The sequence below is a fragment of the Chanos chanos genome, chromosome 12 (genome assembly GCF_902362185.1).
Source record: "Chanos chanos chromosome 12, fChaCha1.1, whole genome shotgun sequence".
NCBI classification, from domain to species: Eukaryota; Metazoa; Chordata; class Actinopteri; order Gonorynchiformes; family Chanidae; genus Chanos; species Chanos chanos.
In genome coordinates this window covers 20,814,451-20,836,694 of record NC_044506.1, presented here as the reverse complement: position 1 = coordinate 20,836,694, position 22,244 = coordinate 20,814,451, and the positions used below count along the sequence as shown (strand labels likewise).

The window sequence follows — 22,244 nt, the reverse complement described above, 5'->3', positions numbered from 1 at the left end:
CACCTGTGCCAATTTTTGGGAAGATTGCCCAAAATTTGTGGCCTGTGAAAATTTTTTTAAAGTTTTCCTTAAAATCCAATATGGCGGCCACATCACTTAGGTTGACATGAGAAGTTTGCATGTCTCAGCTTTGGGACCACCCATGGTATCATCAGACAAATGAATCTGTTATTTAAGGTAAACACATCAACAGTTATTAGCCAAAACACATTTTTGCTTACTTCAGCATCCCCCCCCCCCCCCCCCCCAGTGGTCACGTGATGCAGAATTTTTTGCGCTCCCTAAGAATGGGGTCCCAAGTCCATGTACCCAGTCTGATTTTGATACATCAAACTGTCACTGAATTATGACCTCACTTCCTGTTTGGCACCTTTGCCGCCATCTTCAACCCGACTGTAACAGACTAACACTTTTGTCTCTGTCTTGGGATCTCCCATGATACAACCACACACAAGAATGACTTTTTTTTTTAAGGCAAACAAATCAAAAGTAAATAGGAAAAAACGTGTTTTTGCTTATCGCAGAAACCCCAGTGATAATATGACCCATTTTTTTTTCCTTTTTTTGTATAATCCTAGGAAGGGGCCCTGAGTCCATATACCAAGTTTGGTGTCAATGCATCAAAGGGTACGCTGAGATATTGTATGACACCACCACTTCATGTTTGGTGGCTTAGCTGCTGATTTTGATTGGCTGTGATGGACAACTGGTTTCGAAAAGCAAAAATCCATCTGATAACTTTTGTGAGGCTTGGTCTGAAGATCATCTTTGCCAGTTTTGTGGAAGATTGGACAAAATTTGTGGCCTGTGAATTTGTTTTTTTTTCTTCAACTTTTTCATAAAATCCGATATGGCGGAAACTGATGTCATGAGGTGCATTGAACTCAGCTTATAACCACCAGACAAGGCTCTGCCTAAACTAGGGCTATACAGAAAATATAAGGAGGCTTTGATGTTGACACCAATGTACACAACAAGATTTATATTTTCCAAATGTGAGAGAAAAGATATATTAAAAGAAACAAAACCAAGAAATCTAGGCTTTACAAAATCAAACAGTGTCTAAATGTATCATGAGACGCCCAGTGTGAGATCCAGGTAGTGAAAGTCAGAGAGATTCACTTGGTACTCAGAGATCCCAACACACTCAACAGAAAGGCACGATCTCTCCAAAATGACGGAGGAATCAGTCAAATGATGGGATGATGAAGATGGATAGAACAGAGGAAGATGTCTATGGTTAGTCCAGTTGTGATTCCACTTAACAAAGGGAAGTAGGCCTCTTGGCTGACTCCCGGCAGGCAGCTCATCCAATATTTTAAAAAGATCCTCTAGGTGTTGAACAATAAGCACAATTTTTTAACACGGCTTTGTCCAGCAGTTCCCTCAGGTTTTCCCTTCCAAACATTTCTGGGTTTTTTTTTTTCAGAAAGCAGGTTTAGTGAAAACTCAGAGTTAGTTAACTTAGAGAAAGTAGTAAACCTCCTAATAGAAGAGCCCTATGGCTTTGTTTTGCGAGGAGAATGAAGCCACAGGACTCTTCTATTAGGAGGATTACTACTTACTCTAAGTTAACAAACTCTGAGTTTTCACTAAACCTGCTTTCTGAAATACCCCCCTGGCCACACACCATACTCAAAATAACAACAACAACAAAAAAGCCCAAACAAACCAGTATCTGCCTTCTTCTTTCGACTTTTATCACACTAAGTGGCTGCTACTGCCACCTAGTGGCTGGAGGAAACACCACTTCCCCGTGCAACATGCATGTACGCAAATACAGTACATTTTACACATTCTACACATTTTCATTACACACGTAACACACATATGCATGCAGTAACAGGCCATTGTCAGCTACTGGTGTCTACTGGAATGACTACTGGCTTTAACAGGACTGCAGTCTATGCATTTCTCTCTCTCTTTCTCTTTCTCACGCTCTCTCTTTCTCTCTTTCTCTCTCTCTCTCTCTCTCTCTCTCTCTCTCTCTCTCTCTCTCTCTCACACACACACACACAAACACACACACACACAATGAAACAAGAAAAAAACAAAAAACAAAAACAAAAAACAGAATAACCAAGGTGCCTCAGAAAAACATGCACTTTTTGCATCACTTACTCCCAACTCACATTATCTTCATGGTGCCTGTGATGCAGTGGGAAAGCAAACACGAAAATGTCCAGGAACCATATAGTTCCCATTGTGGATCAATCCAGAACTCCTTAGTTCCCCAAAAAGTTCCTGAATCTTTGTGGAAATGTGTGACAGTAACCACATGGAACTGTAATAGGTAACAGCAACTACAGTTGAGCGAGCTTTGTAAATTACTCTTTCCATTCTTGTGGGCAGGTCAAAGTCAAAGCCTAAATTACTGTTAAATATTTGTAAAATTTGTAAAAATTGAGATTCTAAACAAAACCCTCAACAACCCCTGGAAGTAAAACTCTGCTGCGTTGGCCAGGAATGGAACCTGGGTCAACTGTTTGGAAACTACTACACCACCAATGGTGAGAAATATGAACTCCAAGCAGGGGTGGACAGTAACAAAGTACATTTACTTGAGTACTGTATGTAAGTACATTTTTCAAATATCTGTACTTTACTTGAGTGTTTTTTTTTTTAAACTTGACTTTTACTCCACTACATGTCAAAGACAAATATTGTACTTTTCACTCCACTGCATTTTTATGAAGGTTCTTGTTATTCACGTTGGACCCGGATTCACGTAGGACCCGGTCCCAATAAGACGAGGGGGGCGGGAATCAAGCGGTGACGAGGGTCATCCAGCTATTTCACATTTCAGACAATGCTATGTAGTAGAAGTAAAATTAATCTAGCCTACAACATTATGACGTGTTAATCCTTTTAAAGCCAATCTGAGTTAACCTAGTGCCTGTTTAACTGAAGCTATACACTGTCTTTTATAGAGGAAGCATTTGGTTCAACTGTGTGTCTATAGGCTTTGTAGCATATTCCACAAGCTTTTTATTCGACAGGTTCTACAAGCAAGTCAGTGCATTCAGTAGGCTGTTTCAGAGTCATTAGGTTCTGTAAATGCATTGTGGCAACAATACAACAATGCATTGACATTAAAAAGAAAATGTACTTTTGAATACTTAAGTATTTATAAAAGCAAGTATTCCAGTTCTTTAACTCAAGAAAAAATTGAACTGAACTACTTCTTTGGAATAATACTTGACCAGGTGTATCTATACTATACTATCTATGACTCAAATAATGGAATTGTGTACTTGATCCACCTCTGGCTCTAAGGTCATTATTCCCAGTTCTGGATGACACAGGAAGCTGAGAGGAAAATCTGAAGACACCATCTCAGACTGTTTTACTGCCAACAAGCTGCTGGACAGCCAATCAAACAGGTTCATGTTAAAAGTCTCTGACCTTCAGATGATGAAACTGACACACTACCTACTGCACTAACAAGACTGAAAAGAGGAAGCTGGTGACAAACACAAACAACAGTCCAGACAGCTCCATCCCTATCACCATGTCTGTGACTGTGTAACTAATGTTACTGACATTTATGACAATGTAAATATATTAATATCACATTTTAGAAACCACATAATCATCATCATCATCATCATCATCATCATCATCATCGTCATCGTCATCATCATCATCATCATCATCATCATCATCATCATCATCATCACCTCATCCCACGTTTCTTCACTCAATCAACCATAACCCACCTCCCTCCTCCTTTACCCTCAGTTCAGAAGGGAAAAAGCTATGGGGAGAAGAGAGGGTTTCAGACCTGCTGCTCTTGTCAGTGGGAAATGTAAATCAGGAGTCAGAGGGAAGAGTCTGAGAGACAAGATGTAAGGGATGGACACAGACTTGGTCTTCTTCACCACCTGTCCAGCTCTGACAACCTCCTCTGACTGACTCCACTGACAGCATTTCTTTTTATTACATTGAATTAAACAGATTTTAAGTGTGTTGTCAAAGAAGTTATAAAACAGAAACCGCTATTGTTCTGTATGTCTGGATTTCTGCCAATTCCCTATGATAAAACTTAAACTTAACTTAAAAAACTTAAAAAAAAACACCACAGTCTCTTGTCTAATAGTATTTTAATATTATACATAAAAATCAGATATGTATCAATCATCATCATCATCATAAATATGTACTTTTCTCTCATGGTGTTGACAGGATTTCTATGACATGTTCCCATATTCCAGTGAGACAACGGCCAGGTCAACACTGCTGAGTGTAAACTCTTTCTGTCGCTTTACTGAGTCAGTTCTCATTTACTGATCTTCTACAATTCTCAATGTTAATTTTTCTTTTTTCTTTCTCTCTTTTTTTCTCTCTTATCATTCGGGTTTTAGTGTCCTGGTGATATCAGAAAAATGTAACAAACGTGAAAACTGTGATCCAGTAATATTCTTAAGAACATGTGATTTTCTTTCTGAACACTTGATGTCAGTAGATAACATAACATGGCCATAATACTCTGGTCTTATGAAGTGTGGAATGGTTCCACATGTGTGAACATATGAGTTCAGGGTGTCTGCTGTACTCAGGAAGAGCATTTCCATAGAGAGAGGACACTTTGCATTGGCAGCACATGCTTGAGAGCTTGGGGAGTGTTTATAGTCCTGTGAGTTTAAGACTTGATGACTGAGAGCTGCCTGCCCCAGTAACTTAACCCACAGCAAGCATGACTTTCATCACCATCTTCATCTGGACACTTTTGTGTTGTTTTAAAGGTAAAATGAAAATTATGAATATGATTTAAATGATTGTTTGTTAATTTATTTTTAATTTATGTGATCATTTTAATTATTTTTTGTTGGTGTTATCATTTTTGTCTGTATTATTATCTATGTCTGATTTTTTTTCAGGATCCAGAGGTCAGGTCACAGTGACTCAGACTCCTGCAGCGAAAGCAGCTCTTCCAGGAGACACTGTTATAATCAGCTGTAAAACCAGCACTCCACCAGCCTGTAGCCCACCCTGTTTAAACTGGTACCAACAGAAACCTGGAGAGGCTCCGAAACTCCTGATTTATTATACAAGCACCCGTCAGTCTGGAGTCCCAAGTCGTTTCAGTGGCAGTGGATCTGGGACTGACTTCACTCTGACCGTCAGTAACATCCAGACTGAAGATGCAGGAGATTATTACTGTCAGAGCGTACATGATATCGGTGGCTATTGGAGTGGCACTATCTTGGCATTCACACAGTGATATAGAGCCGTACAAAAACCTCCCTCAGTCAGACTGCACAGAGACTGCACTGCTGCAGCTGGGACCTACTGCAGGTGCTGAGGGGGAGGATGTGATACAGCACAATCACACACTCTGTGGAGGAGAGGAATCACACTACACTAACTCTAACTACATTAAAATTATTTCATGTGTCCATCAAAATGTCCTATTATTGAAATGAAAGGACATCACATTTATTATTATTTATTATTACAATCTTTATTAATCATTATTTCTAAAGTTCATCTCATAGCAGTCACTTTAATCATTCTGGTGACGGTGCAAATATTGACGTGTTTATTCTGAGAGCCTAGATTTACATTAGTCATTTTAAATAATTAATTAAACTGATGATGTTAGAGTAAGATCAGATTGTTAGAAGGGAAGCCATGCAAACAAAAATTTTACTCTGTTAGACCCATACTGCTAAATTAAAACCACTATTACACTAAAAAGTCAAGCTGAGGACTGTAGAAGGTTTTTTTTTATCTTCCTAATGACACAGCACTGTGGTAAAGTGATTGGTTACTGAGATTCTCTTCCCTGAATCATCTCTGACAGTGATGTAGTGGTAATGGAGTGAGGCCTGGTGTCTGGAGGGTTGTGGGTTTAAACCCAAATCATGACAGTTCACTGCTGATGTGACCCTGAGCAGGACACTGAACCCCAAAGTTACTCCTGATGTCTGTGACCTCTTATGTGGGTAGTAGTTGTCTGTAACACATTGATATTAATCAATTTAACTGATACAACAAGATCATCAGGTCTGTTACAGATTCAAACATCAAACTAAAAACATAAACCACACACACACCTGTCCCAGTCTCAGGGGGTTTAGGGCTGTGTGAGTGGGTGCTGTGAGGGTGAAAGTCAGATTTGCATGTGCAGGGCGACACCCACACTCCCAGAATAGAGCAGCACTGTGGCCAGATGTTCCCCCGTCCCCAGGGGGCTAGAGTGAGTTTACAGATCATTACTTTAGTATCAGTGTCATCATGAAGACCAAACCTGGACCAGACGATCAACATCTGAGTCAGACTGATACACATACACTACCTCACCCACAGACTGTGTTTTAATAGATTTATGAACAACTTATTATCTTTATAGATTTATTATAAATTTACAATAAACTACTGTAAAAATCAATCAAAATGTAGTTAATCAAAAGGTAATCTATAAATCATTCAATTTAATATGACAAATACAAAAAGGATTATTTGTTTATTTGTGTAGTTATTTATTCAGTGGATCACTTTCCTGTCATTATTATTAATATGTTAATATCATACAGCGCTATGAGAGGAATTAATATGTTAATATGTATGAAATGTGTGCTGAACTATATGTAGATTCCTAAGAGTTGAGTCTGATTAAAAAGCTGCATATTTAAGGGAAATGTTTACTGTGTCACACTAGTAACAATAAAGCTGCTTCCTTGGACTTATGATGCCCTGTACATTTATGAATGTCAGTAATGATTTAGTGTGTGTCTTTGATAAAGAGAATTATGTTTAATAAAGACAGACACACAGAGAGGGGAATGGTTGTGATTGAAAAGCTCTTTATTTTCATCATGAATAAAATAGAACAAGAGTTAAGCAGTAAAGCACACACATACAGTGGACATGAATGGATTTGATATGAAACACAACAATATCACATGGAAGATGCTCTGATGACAACTCAAGCTGCTGGAAAGACTCACACACAGGGTCAAACCCAGCACAAAGCCAGTCTCATACACTCATAACAGAAACAGGAGGGAGAGAAGGTGTGTGTGTGTGTGTGTGTGGGTGTGTGTGTGTGTGTGTGTGTGTGTGTGTGTGATCACTACTCAGAACACTGGTCTTTCCTTAGTGTCAGGGTCACTGCAGACTGGGAGCCCTGTGTGGCCTCACAGGTCACTGACATCTTACTCCACTGCTCCTCCTGGAGGGTGAGGGTGCTGCTCCAGCTGTAGAGACCGTCCTTCTGTAAAACCCCAGGGCTGGAGCTCACCCCTGAACTCCAACTCTTACCATCCACCTTCCAGTTCAGCTTCCAGTCTGAGGGGAAGCCCTTGTTGGCCAGACACATGAGTGTAGCTTTCCCCTGCTGCAGCTCCACGCTGGAGGGGGGCAGGACCGTGAGGGTGGGCTGGGTGTCACCTAGGAGACAGATGAGAAATCACAGCTGTCATTGGGTGGAGAGAGAGCTGACATGTGTCCATCGATCAGTAGAGGGACACAGCAGTATGAGACACGATTAGTCTCCATCTCACATTCATATGTGTGTGATTTTCTTCTTTAAACACACACTTTATCTGTGCTTCAAAAACAGACAGGCTCTGCCTCTTTCACTTCCCTTATCTCTGACTCACAGAGCACAACCAAGATCAGCAGAGCATTGAAAGACAGTTACAGTCATTTTATAAATAACTGTTTATTCCAAAACATGCTTTCATGTAAAAGTAAAATGCATCTCTAGATTTTTTTATTTCTGTTCTTTTGGAGTCGTTGAAGAAAAAAATGTTTTTCAAAAGTTCCCTCACACAATCTGTTTTAGAATATATAAAATGTATTGTACATATTTTGATAAACGTGAGGTTTACTAATTGTGAGGTTTGTTGAGTAAAACTAATCAGCTGAGTTTTGAATACATTTTGTTGTAATAAAAACCATGACATTTTTTAAAATTAGTGATCTTTCAGTTTTATCCGGTAGTTTGAAATCTCACATGAACTGAGAAACAAATCTAATATGTATATTTTACTGGATTTCTGAATTATTAAGCATTATTAAACCTTATTATTAAACATTTGAAATTAAACATCACATGTCAATGCCAAATAGATGTCATAATGTAAAGAAATCTATATTTCATACATACATACACATAGAAAAAAAAAAAAAAAAAAAAAAAAAAATATATATATATATATATATATTTCTATCATTTTTAATTTTAAAAAGTAAAACAAGTGAGAAATGCAAAGGCGACTGTATTAGAGACTGTTTTATTATAACAGCCAACACTGTCACTGGATCAACACTAAATATAAATAAAACTTAATACTATATAAACTGTGTCATTCATAAACTACACAGTGTTACTGCACCTTATTTTAATCTGGATTTAAAATGTTTTCGTAAAGAGGAGAGACTTTTACTTACGTCCAATTGACACTTTGGTGCCTCCACCAAAAGTCCACCACAGTGATACAAACTGGTTAAGTGGCCGTACAAAAACCTCCTGCTCTAATGACTCTGATCTCTCTGTGCTTTACAGCACATTGTTTCACACTGTTAACATTATTACTCATCAGTCTATCAATACTCATCAATCACCCCATTAGTGTATTCATATTCCAACGTTTACAAACATTTTGGTGTCATTTTGTGTTTTTATAAACATCAAGCTGATTATCAGTTTACTCATAAACAAGTCCAGGATTAAAGAATAATTTCCCCCTACAGACACTCATCTGTCACATGGGAACTAATTACACATCATTTCCTAAAACAATTGATAGATTTGATATTTAATAAAGATAAAATATATTTGGATACTCACTGCCAACATCCAGTTTGGTTCCCCCACTATGGAGTCACTGAACATAAATCCTCTAATGCAGAAACAGATGGAGTCAGGGCTGAACAATTAGAGATCTGAGCTTTACACATCGCCCCCTGCTGGATCATATGGGAACTTCAGATAGTGTAGTTTCTCACTGTGACTTGTGGGAATGTGTGTTAGACAGGATTCCTCATCCTCCATAAACTCACACTGACCACTTCAAGTCCCTCAGGCCAGCTGCAGCTGCTCTATTTCAGCACAGGGAGTTTCAGCACCACAGATCTGAAGGTGTCTGCAGGAGCCTGGACAGAGTCCAGAACAGAACAAATGAGGTCCAGGTGAAGCTGATCAGGGAGAACACTCCTGAGTTCAGACAAACCACATCACTGCTCTTCACACAGCCCAGAGACCCAGATGGATACACACATTCTCTCACATTCCTCCTCTCATTTACACAGACACACACACACACACACACACACACACACACACACACACACACACATAGAGTGAGAGAGAGAAAGAGAGAGAGAGGCAGAGACCCGCAGACAAAAATCAAATTCCTTTCAACAGATCAAACACACACTCTGAGTTTAGTTATCCAGTACAGTACAGATCAAATTACCAGTTGTCTTGATATCAAAGACACATAGGACAAATCTTTCTCAATAATTCAATACTAAAGTCAGAGTTTAAAGATCAGATGGACCAGAGAAATAGAGATGAATTTATTAAATGAACTGAATAAGAAGACTAGTGAAGAAGTGAAGAACTCTGTTATAGAGATGAGTGAAGAGTAAATAGGAAAAGTCTCTATATTACAGTGGAGTCACAGGGTGAGTGAGTTAATTTACCTTCTCTCAGTGAAGGGCATGTGGAGAGTTTAGTCAGAGGAGAAGGATTCTTACAGAACAAATAAAACACACAGATTTAGACAGTAAATGATGAGTTTACACTGATGTCTCCTCATTTATCTCTGTAAGAGTTATTGTGCTATTGTTTAATATCACTGGATCAGTAGGATTCATTTAGTTCATTAAGACTGAGATGTGATGTTAGTCAGATGTAACAGAAATGCAAACATAAAGGAAAGTATTTTATTCTTGTCTAATAGAAGACATCAATTCTTCACTGATACAACATCACAAATAGAAGAGTAAAATTAAACCCTGAAAACATCACATTTATATGTGAAACGTTTATAAGACATTCATTCTCATAAGACAATCATTTTTTCAGTAATTCAACCTAAACTGGAATAATGACAGATAGAAATACTGTAAATAAAGTCTATGTCAGTAAGTATGTAAGTTGTATGTATTGTAATCCAATGAAACTCTTTATATTACTTATATATTGTAAACTCTTTATATATTTTCTAAAACTCTGTGCTGTAAGGAAGATCATTTCCATAGAGAGAGGACACTTTGCATTGGCAGCACATGCTTGAGTGCTCTGGGAGTGTTTATAGCCCTGTGAGTTTAAGACTTGATGACTGAGAGCTGCCTGCCCCAGTAACTTAACCCACAGCAAGCATGACTTTCATCACCATCTTCATCTGGACACTTTTGTTTAGTATTAAAGGTAAAAAGATATGTATTTCATAGACAGATTCTGTTGATTTCATACATATGTACCTCATATATTTATTTATGTTGTTGTGATGTGCTGCTGTTGTGAAAGTGAGGAGTATATGACCTGTTTGTTTAGAGAATCAGTCAAAATAAACACAGAGTGATAATAAAACAGACACAGTTCCTTGAAAAATGTTACATGAATGTTTTTTTTTTTTTCATCTCTCTTCTTTCAGAGTCCAGAGGTCAGGTGACTGTGACTCAGACTCCTGCAGTGAAATCTGTTCTTCCAGGAGACTCTGTTTCTGTGAGATGTAAGACCAGCAGAGCTGTTAATGACTGTAGCAGGTATCAGAACTGTTTGCACTGGTACCAACAGAAACCTGGACAGGCTCCTAAACTCCTGATTTATTATGCAAGCACCCGTCACTCTGGAGTTCCAGATCGTTTCAGTGGCAGTGGATCTGGGACTGACTTCACTCTGACCATCAGTAACATCCAGACTGAAGATGCAGGAGATTATTACTGTCAGAGTCTACATAAGATCAGTGGTAGCTATGTGTTCACACAGTGATATAGAGCCGTACAAAAACCTCCCTCAGTCAGACTGCACAGAGACTGCACTGCTGCAGCTGGGACCTACTGCAGGTGCTGAAGGGGAGGATGTGATACAGCACAATCACACACTCTGTGGAGGAGAGGAATCACACTACACTAACTCTAATTACAAAAACAATAATTATGTCCATCACAAAATTTCTGTCATGGAAATGAAAGGACATTTTAATATTTATAGAGTCAGTCCTCAGACCAAGCACTTTAATTGTTCTGTGTGCTGATGGTTTTATAAAAAGTTTATCTTCATGTTTCCAAAAAGAGTTTCACATCAGTATGACAAGGACAGGAGTGTGAAAAAGTAGAAGAGATTAGTTAGAAATGATCAAATGAAAATGAATCCAAATTTTTGATGTAACAGTAAAGTGATATTACAGCTGACATGTGAGGACACAGCAAAGTCAGTCATACACAATAAATCTCTGGGTGTTCTCTCTCAGTTTAAACATCCTGGAATTTAGTAATGGGCAGATAACTGTATTTTCATATCTGCTTTTGTGTGTGTGTGTGTGTGTGCAATATATAGTGAGTTTTTAAATAAAAAAATAATAATAACAGTAATAATAATAATAATAATAAAAATCCTTTCCATTTTGCCTTTCCATTCGATTGCACAGTTTGCTGATATTGAACACCATTATCTGGAGCTGGGTAGAGGATCTCTGTGGCATTGCTGGTTTATCTGTTATGGGAAAACTTTAACCTGAGTGCAGAGGTAGTGAAGATCTAAACATAGTGTGTTAATATTCAGAGACCAGTGTGACATACAGCTTCTGTTTCACACAACAATGACAGAATAATCAAGAAATGCTGAAAGCAGCTACAAGTCCACACCAGTGAACACATGACAAACACCAGTGAACACATGAAAAACACCAGTGAACACTTGAAAAACACCAGGGAACACATGACAGACACCAGTGAACACTTGAAAAACACCAGTCAGCCTCTTAGTTGCTCAGACTAATTTTAGTTTCCAAACACAGCACTCAAAGACCTCTGTGAGTAAACTCAGCTGTGTTGGTCAGGAATCAAACTTAGGTAAACTGATTGGAGGGGAACTATGCTAACCACTATACCCCAGCACTGAGGAGTATGAACTCCATCAGGAAGCTGGAAGGACAATCTGAAAACACCATCTCAGACTGTTTTACTGCCAATCAAACAGGTTCATGTTAAAAGACTGAAAAGAGGAAGCTGGTGACAAACACAAACAACAGTCCAGACAGCTCCATCTCTATCACCATGTCTGTGACTGTGTAATTACAGTTTTTTATGATTGCTTACACACTTGTTGAGGAATTTCGCTCATTGTGTCAAAACTCTACACACAAGCCAAATAAGACACAACACTTGGAGATAAACATCTCACTTCTGTGTCAAAATGAAACTCTGCAATCAAAACCTAACAATCCTTTTTCAAAATGGCATTTTTGCAACAAAATGACACAAACATGCACCATTTGAATTACTCTTTGAAAGCAGCAACAACACACTGATGTACTTTATACAAAACACTTCTGTCTTTAGGATTTGGTATACCTTTTTAATTTTCTCTGACAGGCTCCTGTGAAAGATTGTTCCAGTACAGTACATCTACTCTCATTTCAATGAACACACACAAAAAAAAAGCTTCAGAAGAAAAGTATATACAGCTTGTTTTTTTTTAATTTATTTATTTATTTGCCATTGTAGGTTTTTACAACAACAAGATAACACAAAGAAAAATAGAATTGCAGCACAGTAATCAATACAATACGTTACACTAAACTCAAAAACAATTACAGTAACATTACAGTGCAATGGTAAACAAAAATTAGCAATGTAAGGAATTGTAAGGGATGAGGTGGATGGTTTATGGATCCTGCCCTCTGACAGGGTCTGGCCACATCACCTCGTTCACATCACAAGCAATGTCATCCCTGGCTGGGCAACAGGGAAAATATCGCCTTGCGTGCCGTATCCAACCCTGGACTGACCCCACCTCAGTCTCCACATGCCTCTTCCATTGCTTGCAGAAGAGGCAGGCGGGCATATGGTTGGTGGTTATACACTTTCCAATGCCATGCTGAAAAGAATTCCTCAGCAGGACTGAGACATGGGGTCTGGTCTGTCCAGTACAAGTATGTAGTACATCCAGAAATGTGATTATGTGTACTGTGTTGTAGCGACCTAGGGTGGCATGGTGATGGAGAACACTTTGCAATCTCCTTGCCAGAGCCTCCACACACACCCCATCCCCACCAAAAGCTTACCTGGGGTCTATTTGTAGTGCTAAGGCTCAGACTGATTGGTGTTCAATTACAGTACAAGTGTTTTCATATGTGTGTTTGGGCGTTGCCAATTTCAGGTATGTTTTGCATTTGTAATAGAAGTGTTTTCCCATGATTACAAGAGGTTTCATTCATGAACCATGAGTCTAATGTAAGAAACAGTGTGTAGTGTTTTGCAAACAGTGTGTTACAGAATTGCAAACAAAGTGCAAAGCAGAATGTGTTTGTAGTTTTGGGGTCTTTGTTTAAGACATGGTTGTAAAAGTTCAGGTTTGGTGCCTTTGTGTAGGCATTCACTTCCAGTGTGTAAGCAATTGGCAAAAACTGTAATGTCTCCTAGAGATTTCCAGGTGTTTCTTTTTCACCATCCCAGAAAAATGAGGGAACTCAGCAACCTCAACTTAATTCATGACCAAAACTTCCAAAAAAAAAAAAAAAAAGAAATAAAGAAAATCACAAAAGACAGTATTTTGACCATTAATGAACAGTGTCAGGTGAGCAGTCCTACTGTCTATTTGGAGAACCATTCCTCTTCTCAATCACACACACTCACACACTAGCCTGTCATCCATTTCTCTGGTCACATTTTTCATTTCACATTGTGAGAAACTTTGTCTTTGTACAGCATCTTACAGACTCTTGTAAACCATTTGTTTAGAAGTGTACTGCTTTCCCTTAGTGAAGGTTCTCTGTTTGAAGACGTCAGTTTAACAATGTCAGTGACAAATGGAAACCACTGTCATTACTGGGAGTCCTAAGATCTCCTGATTATCCACTGCCCTGCACACCTGCCTGTCACCCTGACCACACACTGCCCTACACACCTGCCTGTCACCCTGACCATACACTGCCCTACACACCTGTCTGTCACCCTGACCACACATTGCCCTACACGCCTGCCTGTCACCCTGACCACACACTGCTGTCTGGATAGCTGATGATGTTTGTTTTAGTCTCTGTGAATCTGAACCCAGTGTCCTCTAAAGCTTCTCTGTGAAAATGTTGGTTGTAATAAAGCACTATAGAAATGAAACTGAATTAAATTGAGCTGAATGTGTGAGATTCTAAAAACAGTTGAAAAAAGGTCAGATAGCTGATATGTATTTAGAATTGAATGAGCAGCCATTAGAAAAACACAAGATGATTTCATGTGTCAGGTGGAAGATGATTTGAGATGAGAATACAACAGTGAAGGAGAAACTGCATCAGGACAGAGTACCAGTGACTGCAGGTAGAATCTCACAAACACAAACCCTCACTGATCCCAAATCAGCTTCAGAATAAACCACAGAACTGAATGTTAACCTCTTGTTCAGTGTTGACTCTGTCTAGTGTTTACTCTGTGACATGCTCCCATATTCCAGTGAGACAATGTTCAGGTCAACACTGCTGAGTGTAAACTCTATTTGTGTCTTGACTGAGTCAGTTCACATTTAATCTTCTAAAGATTGATTTTCTTTTTCTTTTTTTATCACTCAGGTTTCAGTGTCCTGGTGATATCAAAAAATGTAACAAATTTAAGAATCATTAATCAATAATATTCATAAACAATAATATGATATGATAATATGATTCTCTTTTTTGAACACGAGATGTCAGTAGAGAACATAACATGGCCATAATACTCTGGTCTTATGATGTGTAGAATGGTTACACATGTGTGAATATATGAGTTCAGGGTGTCTGCTGTACTCAGGAAGAGCATTTCCATAGAGAGAGGACACTTTGCATTGGCAGCACATGCTTGAGTGCTCTGGGAGAGTTTATAGCCCTGTGAGTTTAAAACTTGATGACTGAGAGCTGCCTGCCCCAGTAACTTAACCCACAGCAAGCATGACTTTCATCACCATCTTCATCTGGACACTGACCTGCTGCTGTTTTAAAGGTGTGAGAGAAATGAAATCCCTTTACAGTCTAAATGACTGATATAATAAAAATACAAAGACAACATTATTACTTTTATGCGTAGTTTATCTTTTTATCATTATTTCCTTTGCGTTTAATTTCAAAATGCAGATCATGGACATCTGAACATAATAATTTAGATGCTCTAATTTTCAATATTGAGCATTTTTCAGAGGTAATTATAAGAAAGTTGTAATCTGTTTTTCTTTATTAATCTAATTCATTATCTTCACCTTTTCAGAGTCCAGAGGTCAGGTGACTGTGACTCAGACTCCTGCAGTGAAATCTGCTCTTCCAGGAGACACAGTCACTATCAACTGTAAAACCAGCCCTGCAGTGTTTAATGGTTATGCTCTAGCCTGGTACCAACAGAAACCTGGACAGGTTCCTAAACTCCTGATTTATCAAACAAGCTACCGTCACTCTGGAGTTCCAGATCGTTTCAGTGGCAGTGGATATGGGACTGACTTCACTCTGACCATCAGTAACATCCAGACTGAAGATGCAGGAGATTATTACTGTCAGAGTACAAATAGTGGCCCAGTGTTCACACAGTGATACAGAGCCGTACAAAAACCTCCCTCAGTCAGACTGCACAGAGACTGCACTGCTGCAGCTGGGACCTACTGCAGGTGCTGAGGGGGAGGATGTGATACAGCACAATCACACACTCTGTGGAGGAGAGGAATCACACTACACTAACTCTAATTACAATAACAATAATTACACATGTCCATCCAAAACATCTGTTTTGAAAATATGAGAACATTATAATTTGCTGCTTTGGGTTTGCTGATGGCTTCATAAAAAATGTCATGCTCATGTTTCAAAAGGTCATGTTCATGTTCTATTATAAACATGTCCATCAAAAATTTCTGTTTTGGAAATCAGAGAGCATTCTAATACTTATATCATCACTTCTCCTCAGACCAACCACTTTAACAGTACAATGAACTAACAGCTGACATGTGAGGACACAGCACTTAATGCAGACAGTGAGACTGAAGACTTACAGACCTTCACCAGGGAATCATTCAAATACTGTCCCTCTACATTTGTTAAAGGTCTACATGCGCACAGGAACTTCAGAAATGTGGCCAAATTGAACTTTTTCCCTAAAATGCCTTATGTACTCTGGCATTCCATACAGATAAAAATACATCCTTCATGTCTGAGATCTGTTTTTTCCTCATGTTCAGTTGTATGTGTTTGAACCATGGGTGTCATCAGGTCAGTCACTCAGGTCAGAACAGTAACAGGACAGAAACTTTTCTCTCCACTGCACTGATCTCTGATGGAGTATTTACATGTCTGATATAAAATACAGTATCCATTTTTATGTGTTATTTGTTAAGAGGGGTGCTGATGGTTTGCTGAATTTGGAAATACTCTCTGTGGTCAGTGCATGATGGGACTGTGAAGGAAAGATTCTTTTCAAATCTGTCTGTAATCTTAATCCAGTTACTGTCAGTGTTTCACATCATTTGGAATATCTAATCCCCTGTACTCTCATATTACCCTGTCATTGCACAACCCCCAACACCAATACAGGACAGTGCTGACTAGTGGAGGCATCCTCTGATACAACATCTGCCTCCTTTTCTTTACTCCTGTCAGTGAACAAGTGTCTCCACAGGAATTTACTGCAATTCAACATGACTGCAATTCATTTTCATATGTGTGTTTGTTTGGCATTTGTATACAGAAAACCCCTCTTCCTGGGCTCAGTGATTAAGAGCTGTGTACATAACATGTGTTGGGCATTTTACAGTCATTACCATAGACTGGACTACAAAGTATACATTTATAGCTGTCTGCTAACAGCTCTGCAGGCCTCTGTTTTTCACTCAACTGCCCCTCCAGAGTGCATACAATCTGGTGCATATTCGACAGGGAGATAAATAGAAAACCACATTTAGTACCACTTCCATCCATTACAAGTATTTGATTACGCGATTTGGTCTGGTTAACTCATCCTCTGTCTGTTAGGCCTATATGAACTATGTACCGCATCATATGTTGGGAAGTTTCGTCATCATCTGCATTGACCACATTCTCATACATGTGGCAACGTTCGATGATCACGTCATGCACATTTGCAAAGCGCTTGGTTCCCTCCTAGAGCATTGGCTGTTTGTGAAGGCAGAGTGGTGAATGGAGGAGAAAAAGACCAGCGCAGGGACGACTCCAGTTTGCTCTCCACTCTGTTTTTTTCTCGTTCCGGTAATATTCACATTTGGATGATGCCGTCTCAAATGAATAATCATCGATATTCATATTTGGATGATGCTGTCTCAAATGAGATCATGTTTGACATACTGCCAGCAACACACCCAATTTCAGTTTGACAATGCCGACACGCTGCCTTCCTCTTATCCACTTGTCTTTGCCCATTGCTACTGTAGTTCACTGGAAAACTGCAATGTTCCCAAACAGAGGACCTGAAGGATAGAGGAGTGTCCTCAAGCTCTGGCTTTGAGGTCACCACACTTACGAGGCTGCATCATTGAACATGTGCTAATTCAGTTGCTAAGTTACGGCTCCGTTATGGAATCGGAGAGGAAACTGAGTGTGTAATTTTAGTTCCGCATACAGAAATGTAGAAGAGAGGGCACACTGTATCTTGTGAAGTATCACTTTATTCGCTGACTTTTCGGTCGACAAACCATCAGAGCATGAAAAAGTTATGCACGAAACCGCGAAATGAGACCAGGGACATTTGTATCGCGGTTTCGACCTCGGTTTCAGAACCATTACACCCTTACTGCTTTGCAACATCTCAAGACCCGCTTCACGTCTGCTCCGATTCTCAGACTAGCAGATCCAGGGAAGGAGTTGTGGAGGTGAATGTTTCAGATGTGGGCGTTGGAACAGTTCTATCGCAATGTCATGGTGAGCCTGCCAAGATGTACCCGTGTACCTTCTTTTCCAGGAAGTTGTCGCCAGAGGAGCGGAACTAAGATGTAGGAAATCGGGAGCTGCTGGTAGTGAAGTTGGCCTTGGAGGAGTGGAGACACTGGCTAGAGCAGGGGTGGGCAAATCTGGTCCTGGAGGGCCATGGTCCTGCTGTTTTTTCTTGTCGACCAACTAAATACAGTCTCTGATTGGCTGAAGAGCATGCGCACCTGTTTTCAAAGTGAAAATCAACAGGTAGCTAAGCCGGCAGGACACCGGCCCTCCAGCACTGGTTTGCCCACCCCTGGGCTAGAGGGTCAATCAGGTCGCTTAAACACTTCAGTTACCCTCACATTATCTCACCTTCATGTCATGTCTCCCTTCTTGCGCCGGTGATTCCTGGTCCGCTGGCCACTAAGACGCTCCCAGACACTCCTCTCTCTGCTCTACAGAGTGCCCTCTTAGACTCCAGATGCTGTCAGGACCCCTACAGTACCTGGCAGACCGGGAGGGGTTCGGTCCCAAGGAGCGGTGCTGGGTCCCATCGGATGACATCCTGGATCCCTCCCCCACCATGGAGTCCCACCGTTCCCACTCAGACCACAGTGCACCCTGTCCCACAGGAAGACCCCCAGTTCAGCCATGCTCTACGGCTGGTGCCGTCTGCACCAGACGCGGGCAAATGATTATTTGTGAAGTCTTAACCAAGACCTTGCACTGTATGTTTGACACAACATACCTGTTTCCTTTTTACCTGATCCTTGTGTTTTTCTTCCACCTTGTTCTCGTTCAATAAAATCCCACTTGCTCATGTATCCAGCCTATTCTGAACTTTGTGATATCTAATAAAAGTTCCAATGAAAACAAAATGCTTTAATACATTGTAAATCACACTGATGAAACACAACTATGTTTATTCTAAATGAAATGCTTTAACACACTGTAAATCACACTTATGAAATACAACTATGTTATTCTAAATGAAATGCTTTAATACTTTGTAAATCACACTTATGAAATACAACTATGTTATTCTAAATGAAATGCTTTAACACATTGTAAATCACACTTATGAAATATAACTATGTTATTCTAAATGAAATGCTTTAACACATTGTAAATCACACTTATGAAATATAACTATGTTATTCTAAATGAAATGCTTTAATGCATTGTAAATCACACTGATGAAATACAACTATGTTATTCTAAATGAAATGCTTTAACACATTGTAAATCACTCTGATGGTTGGTGAGCGGCAAGGATGTAGCTTTGGTCTCAACATTGGAAAAAAATAAATAAATAAAACTTTTACGCTAGCCTTAACCTAAACCTAATTCTAACCTGAACCTTAAAACCAAGTCTTAACCCTCAGCCCTTTGAGGAAGTGAGGACCAACCAAAATGTCCTCACTTTCCCAAAATGTCCTCATTCCCAAGATCTAAACCTCAAACTGGTCCTCACAAGGAAAGCTGTACAAGTACATGCACACACGCGCACACACGCACACGCACACGCACACACAAACAGAGACCCAGAGACCAATCAAACTGTTCTCAACAGATCCAAGACCTACTCTCAGTTTAGTTACCCAGTACAACACAGCTCATTGATCCAGTTTAGATTCCGAAGACATAGGGAACAAATCTTTCTCAATAATTCAATATTGAAGTCCGAGTTAAAAATCCAGAGGTACTAAAGAGATGTAGATGAGTCCATAAAATCAATTAATGAACTCGAATCTAAACAGCGCTAGGTAACTCAGTTATACTAATTTGTTAGCAGAATACATTAAACAGGTTTCGTTACATACGACATTCAACCAGCGCATCTTATTACTACACAGTACATTCAGTCAAAATTAAAGAAATTAGACCAAGAATAGTCAACTATTAAAGTTGTTACTTCACACAATGCCTAATTCATATTAACAACGAACCAAGTTTTCTCTCAATGTTCGTATACGATTAGTAAACGTGACTAGCAATACTTTTCTACGGAAAACTACATAACCTTCAGAAAACACAATAATAACAACGAAGTCTCTCCTGTTGCAATTGAAATCTGGTGACCAATTAATTAAAATTTAAACTAAATGCATACCTGAAGAGTGGAGAAATATAGTGTTGGAAGAAAGCTCACAAGACACTGTGCTGCTTCGTCAGGTTGCCAGTTGTAATGGTATGGAAAAGCAACTAGCTCCCTCCCCCTTTTGGCAGAAGCACATCACCCCAATCAACAGGCAGCGCCCTCTACTGGTTACCCCAAAAACATATCTGGGACAATTTGAAATCTCACCATATACCACAAAGGGCATGTGGAGAGTTTAGTCAGAGGAGAAGGATTCTTACAGAACAAATAAAAGACACAGAATTCAACATGATGAGATATTAAAGAGTGATGCTGATATTTATCTCTGTAAGGGGAATAAATATAAACCCAAATTCAGTATGATTAATTTACATAATTAAGATTGAGATGTAATGTAAGTAAGATATAACTGAAGTGCAACTGCACCAAAAATAAACAAATCATAGTTTTCCAAAATTTACTCTTGTCTTACAGAAGACTTTAAGTACTGTCCCTGAGACATCACAGAAAGAATAGAAAACAAGATTTTAAGATTTTAAATCAGATTTTAATATGAAACACTTATCAAATATTCATTTTTGTAAGACAATCATTTTTTAAATTTTGGAATAATGCCAGACAGAAATACTGCGAATGAAGTCTATGTCAGTAAGTGTGGAAATTATAAGCACTGTGATCATCTAACACTCTTCATTCTCTGCTGTACTCAGGAAGATCATTTCCATAGAGAGAGGACACTTTGCATTGGCAGCACATGCTTGAGTGCTCTGGGAGTGTTTATAGCCCTGTGAGTTTAAGACTTGATGACTGAGAGCTGCCTGCCCCAGTAACTTAACCCACAGCAAGCGTGACTTTTGTCACCATCTTCATCTGGACACTTTTGTGTTGTATGAAAGGTAACAAGAAATTTATTTCTTAGACATTTTTGCTGATTTCTGACAGTTTTATACATAAGTACTTCATATATTTATTTGTGTTGTTGTGATGTGCAGCTGTTGAAAAGTGTGGAGTATATGACCTGTTTCTTTAGGAAATCAGTCATAATAAAGACACAGTGATAATAACATAGACTGAGTTGCTTGAATAACATAATATGATTTTTCTTTTTCTCATCTCTCTTGTGTCAGAGGCCAGAGGTCAGGTGACTGTGACACAGACTCCTGTTCTGAAATCTGCTCTTCCAGGAGACACAGTCACTATCAACTGTAAAACCAGCTCTGCAGTTTATTTTGATGGAACATATCACTGCCTAGCCTGGTACCAACACAAACCTGGAGAGGCTCCTAAACTCCTGATTTATGTTGCAAGCACCCGTCAGTCTGGAGTTCCAGATCGTTTCAGTGGCAGTGGATCTTGGACTGACTTCACTGTGACCATCAGTAACTTCCAGACTGAAGATGCAGGAGATTATTACTGTCAGAGTTTCCATAGGATCAGTGGCAAAGATGTTTTCACACAGTGATATAGAGCCGTACAAAAACCTCCCTCAGTCAGACTGCACAGAGACTGCACTGCTGCAGCTGGGACCTACTGCAGGTGCTGAGGGGGAGGATGTGATACGGCACAATCACACTCTCTGTGGAGGAGAGGAATCACACTACAATATTTCTAATAAAAAAGAACAAAACAATAATTAAAGAAGAAAAGCATTATCACATTTTGAAAAATAATTTTATATTTGTTTGAAATGGATGGGACACAGTAAGCCCCTCTGAGCTTTCAGCTCCTCTCCAGACCAGATGTCTAATAACCTCTTATTAAACTTCATACAGCTATAAACCACTCATTTGTAGGATAAAAATGCATTACCCTGTCTAGGATGCCAGCACCCACCATGAGCAGGAAACCTAGTCAGTACCCAAGTATCAGTATCAGTGAACAAAAGGTCATCACCGAAACTAAATTGAAGCTTCACATGTCGGCCCAAGAGAAAGGATGGACTGATCACCTTCAATGACCTTCAGTAAGGACTCTCCATGGTCACAGCACAGTGATCTGATGAGCCAGTGGATAGTTATCAGCTGACTGAATGCTTAACTGGCACCTACATGTGATCATAGCATAAACACAAAATTACGTTCCTGTCC

At 39.3% G+C, this 22,244-nt stretch overlaps 4 gene segments (V, D, J or C); 3 read left to right on the top strand and 1 right to left on the bottom strand.

Annotated features, from left to right (window-relative positions):
- Positions 1 to 4,696: 4,696 nt before the first annotated feature.
- On the top strand, positions 4,697 to 5,224 carry LOC115824846 (Ig kappa chain V region 3381-like). The segment is given in 2 exon segments: positions 4,697 to 4,745; positions 4,881 to 5,224. Coding segments are annotated over 2 exon segments (393 nt in total).
- A 1,854-nt stretch (positions 5,225 to 7,078) lies between these two features.
- Positions 7,079 to 9,677, bottom strand: LOC115824845 (Ig kappa-b4 chain C region-like). The segment is given in 4 exon segments: positions 7,079 to 7,395; positions 8,401 to 8,452; positions 8,801 to 8,852; positions 9,658 to 9,677. Coding segments are annotated over 4 exon segments (441 nt in total).
- A 655-nt stretch (positions 9,678 to 10,332) lies between these two features.
- Positions 10,333 to 10,951, top strand: LOC115825758 (Ig kappa chain V region 3381-like). The segment is given in 2 exon segments: positions 10,333 to 10,387; positions 10,614 to 10,951. Coding segments are annotated over 2 exon segments (387 nt in total).
- A 4,147-nt stretch (positions 10,952 to 15,098) lies between these two features.
- LOC115824844 (immunoglobulin kappa variable 4-1-like) lies at positions 15,099 to 21,619 on the top strand. The segment is given in 2 exon segments: positions 15,099 to 15,150; positions 21,285 to 21,619. Coding segments are annotated over 2 exon segments (387 nt in total).
- Positions 21,620 to 22,244: the final 625 nt, after the last annotated feature.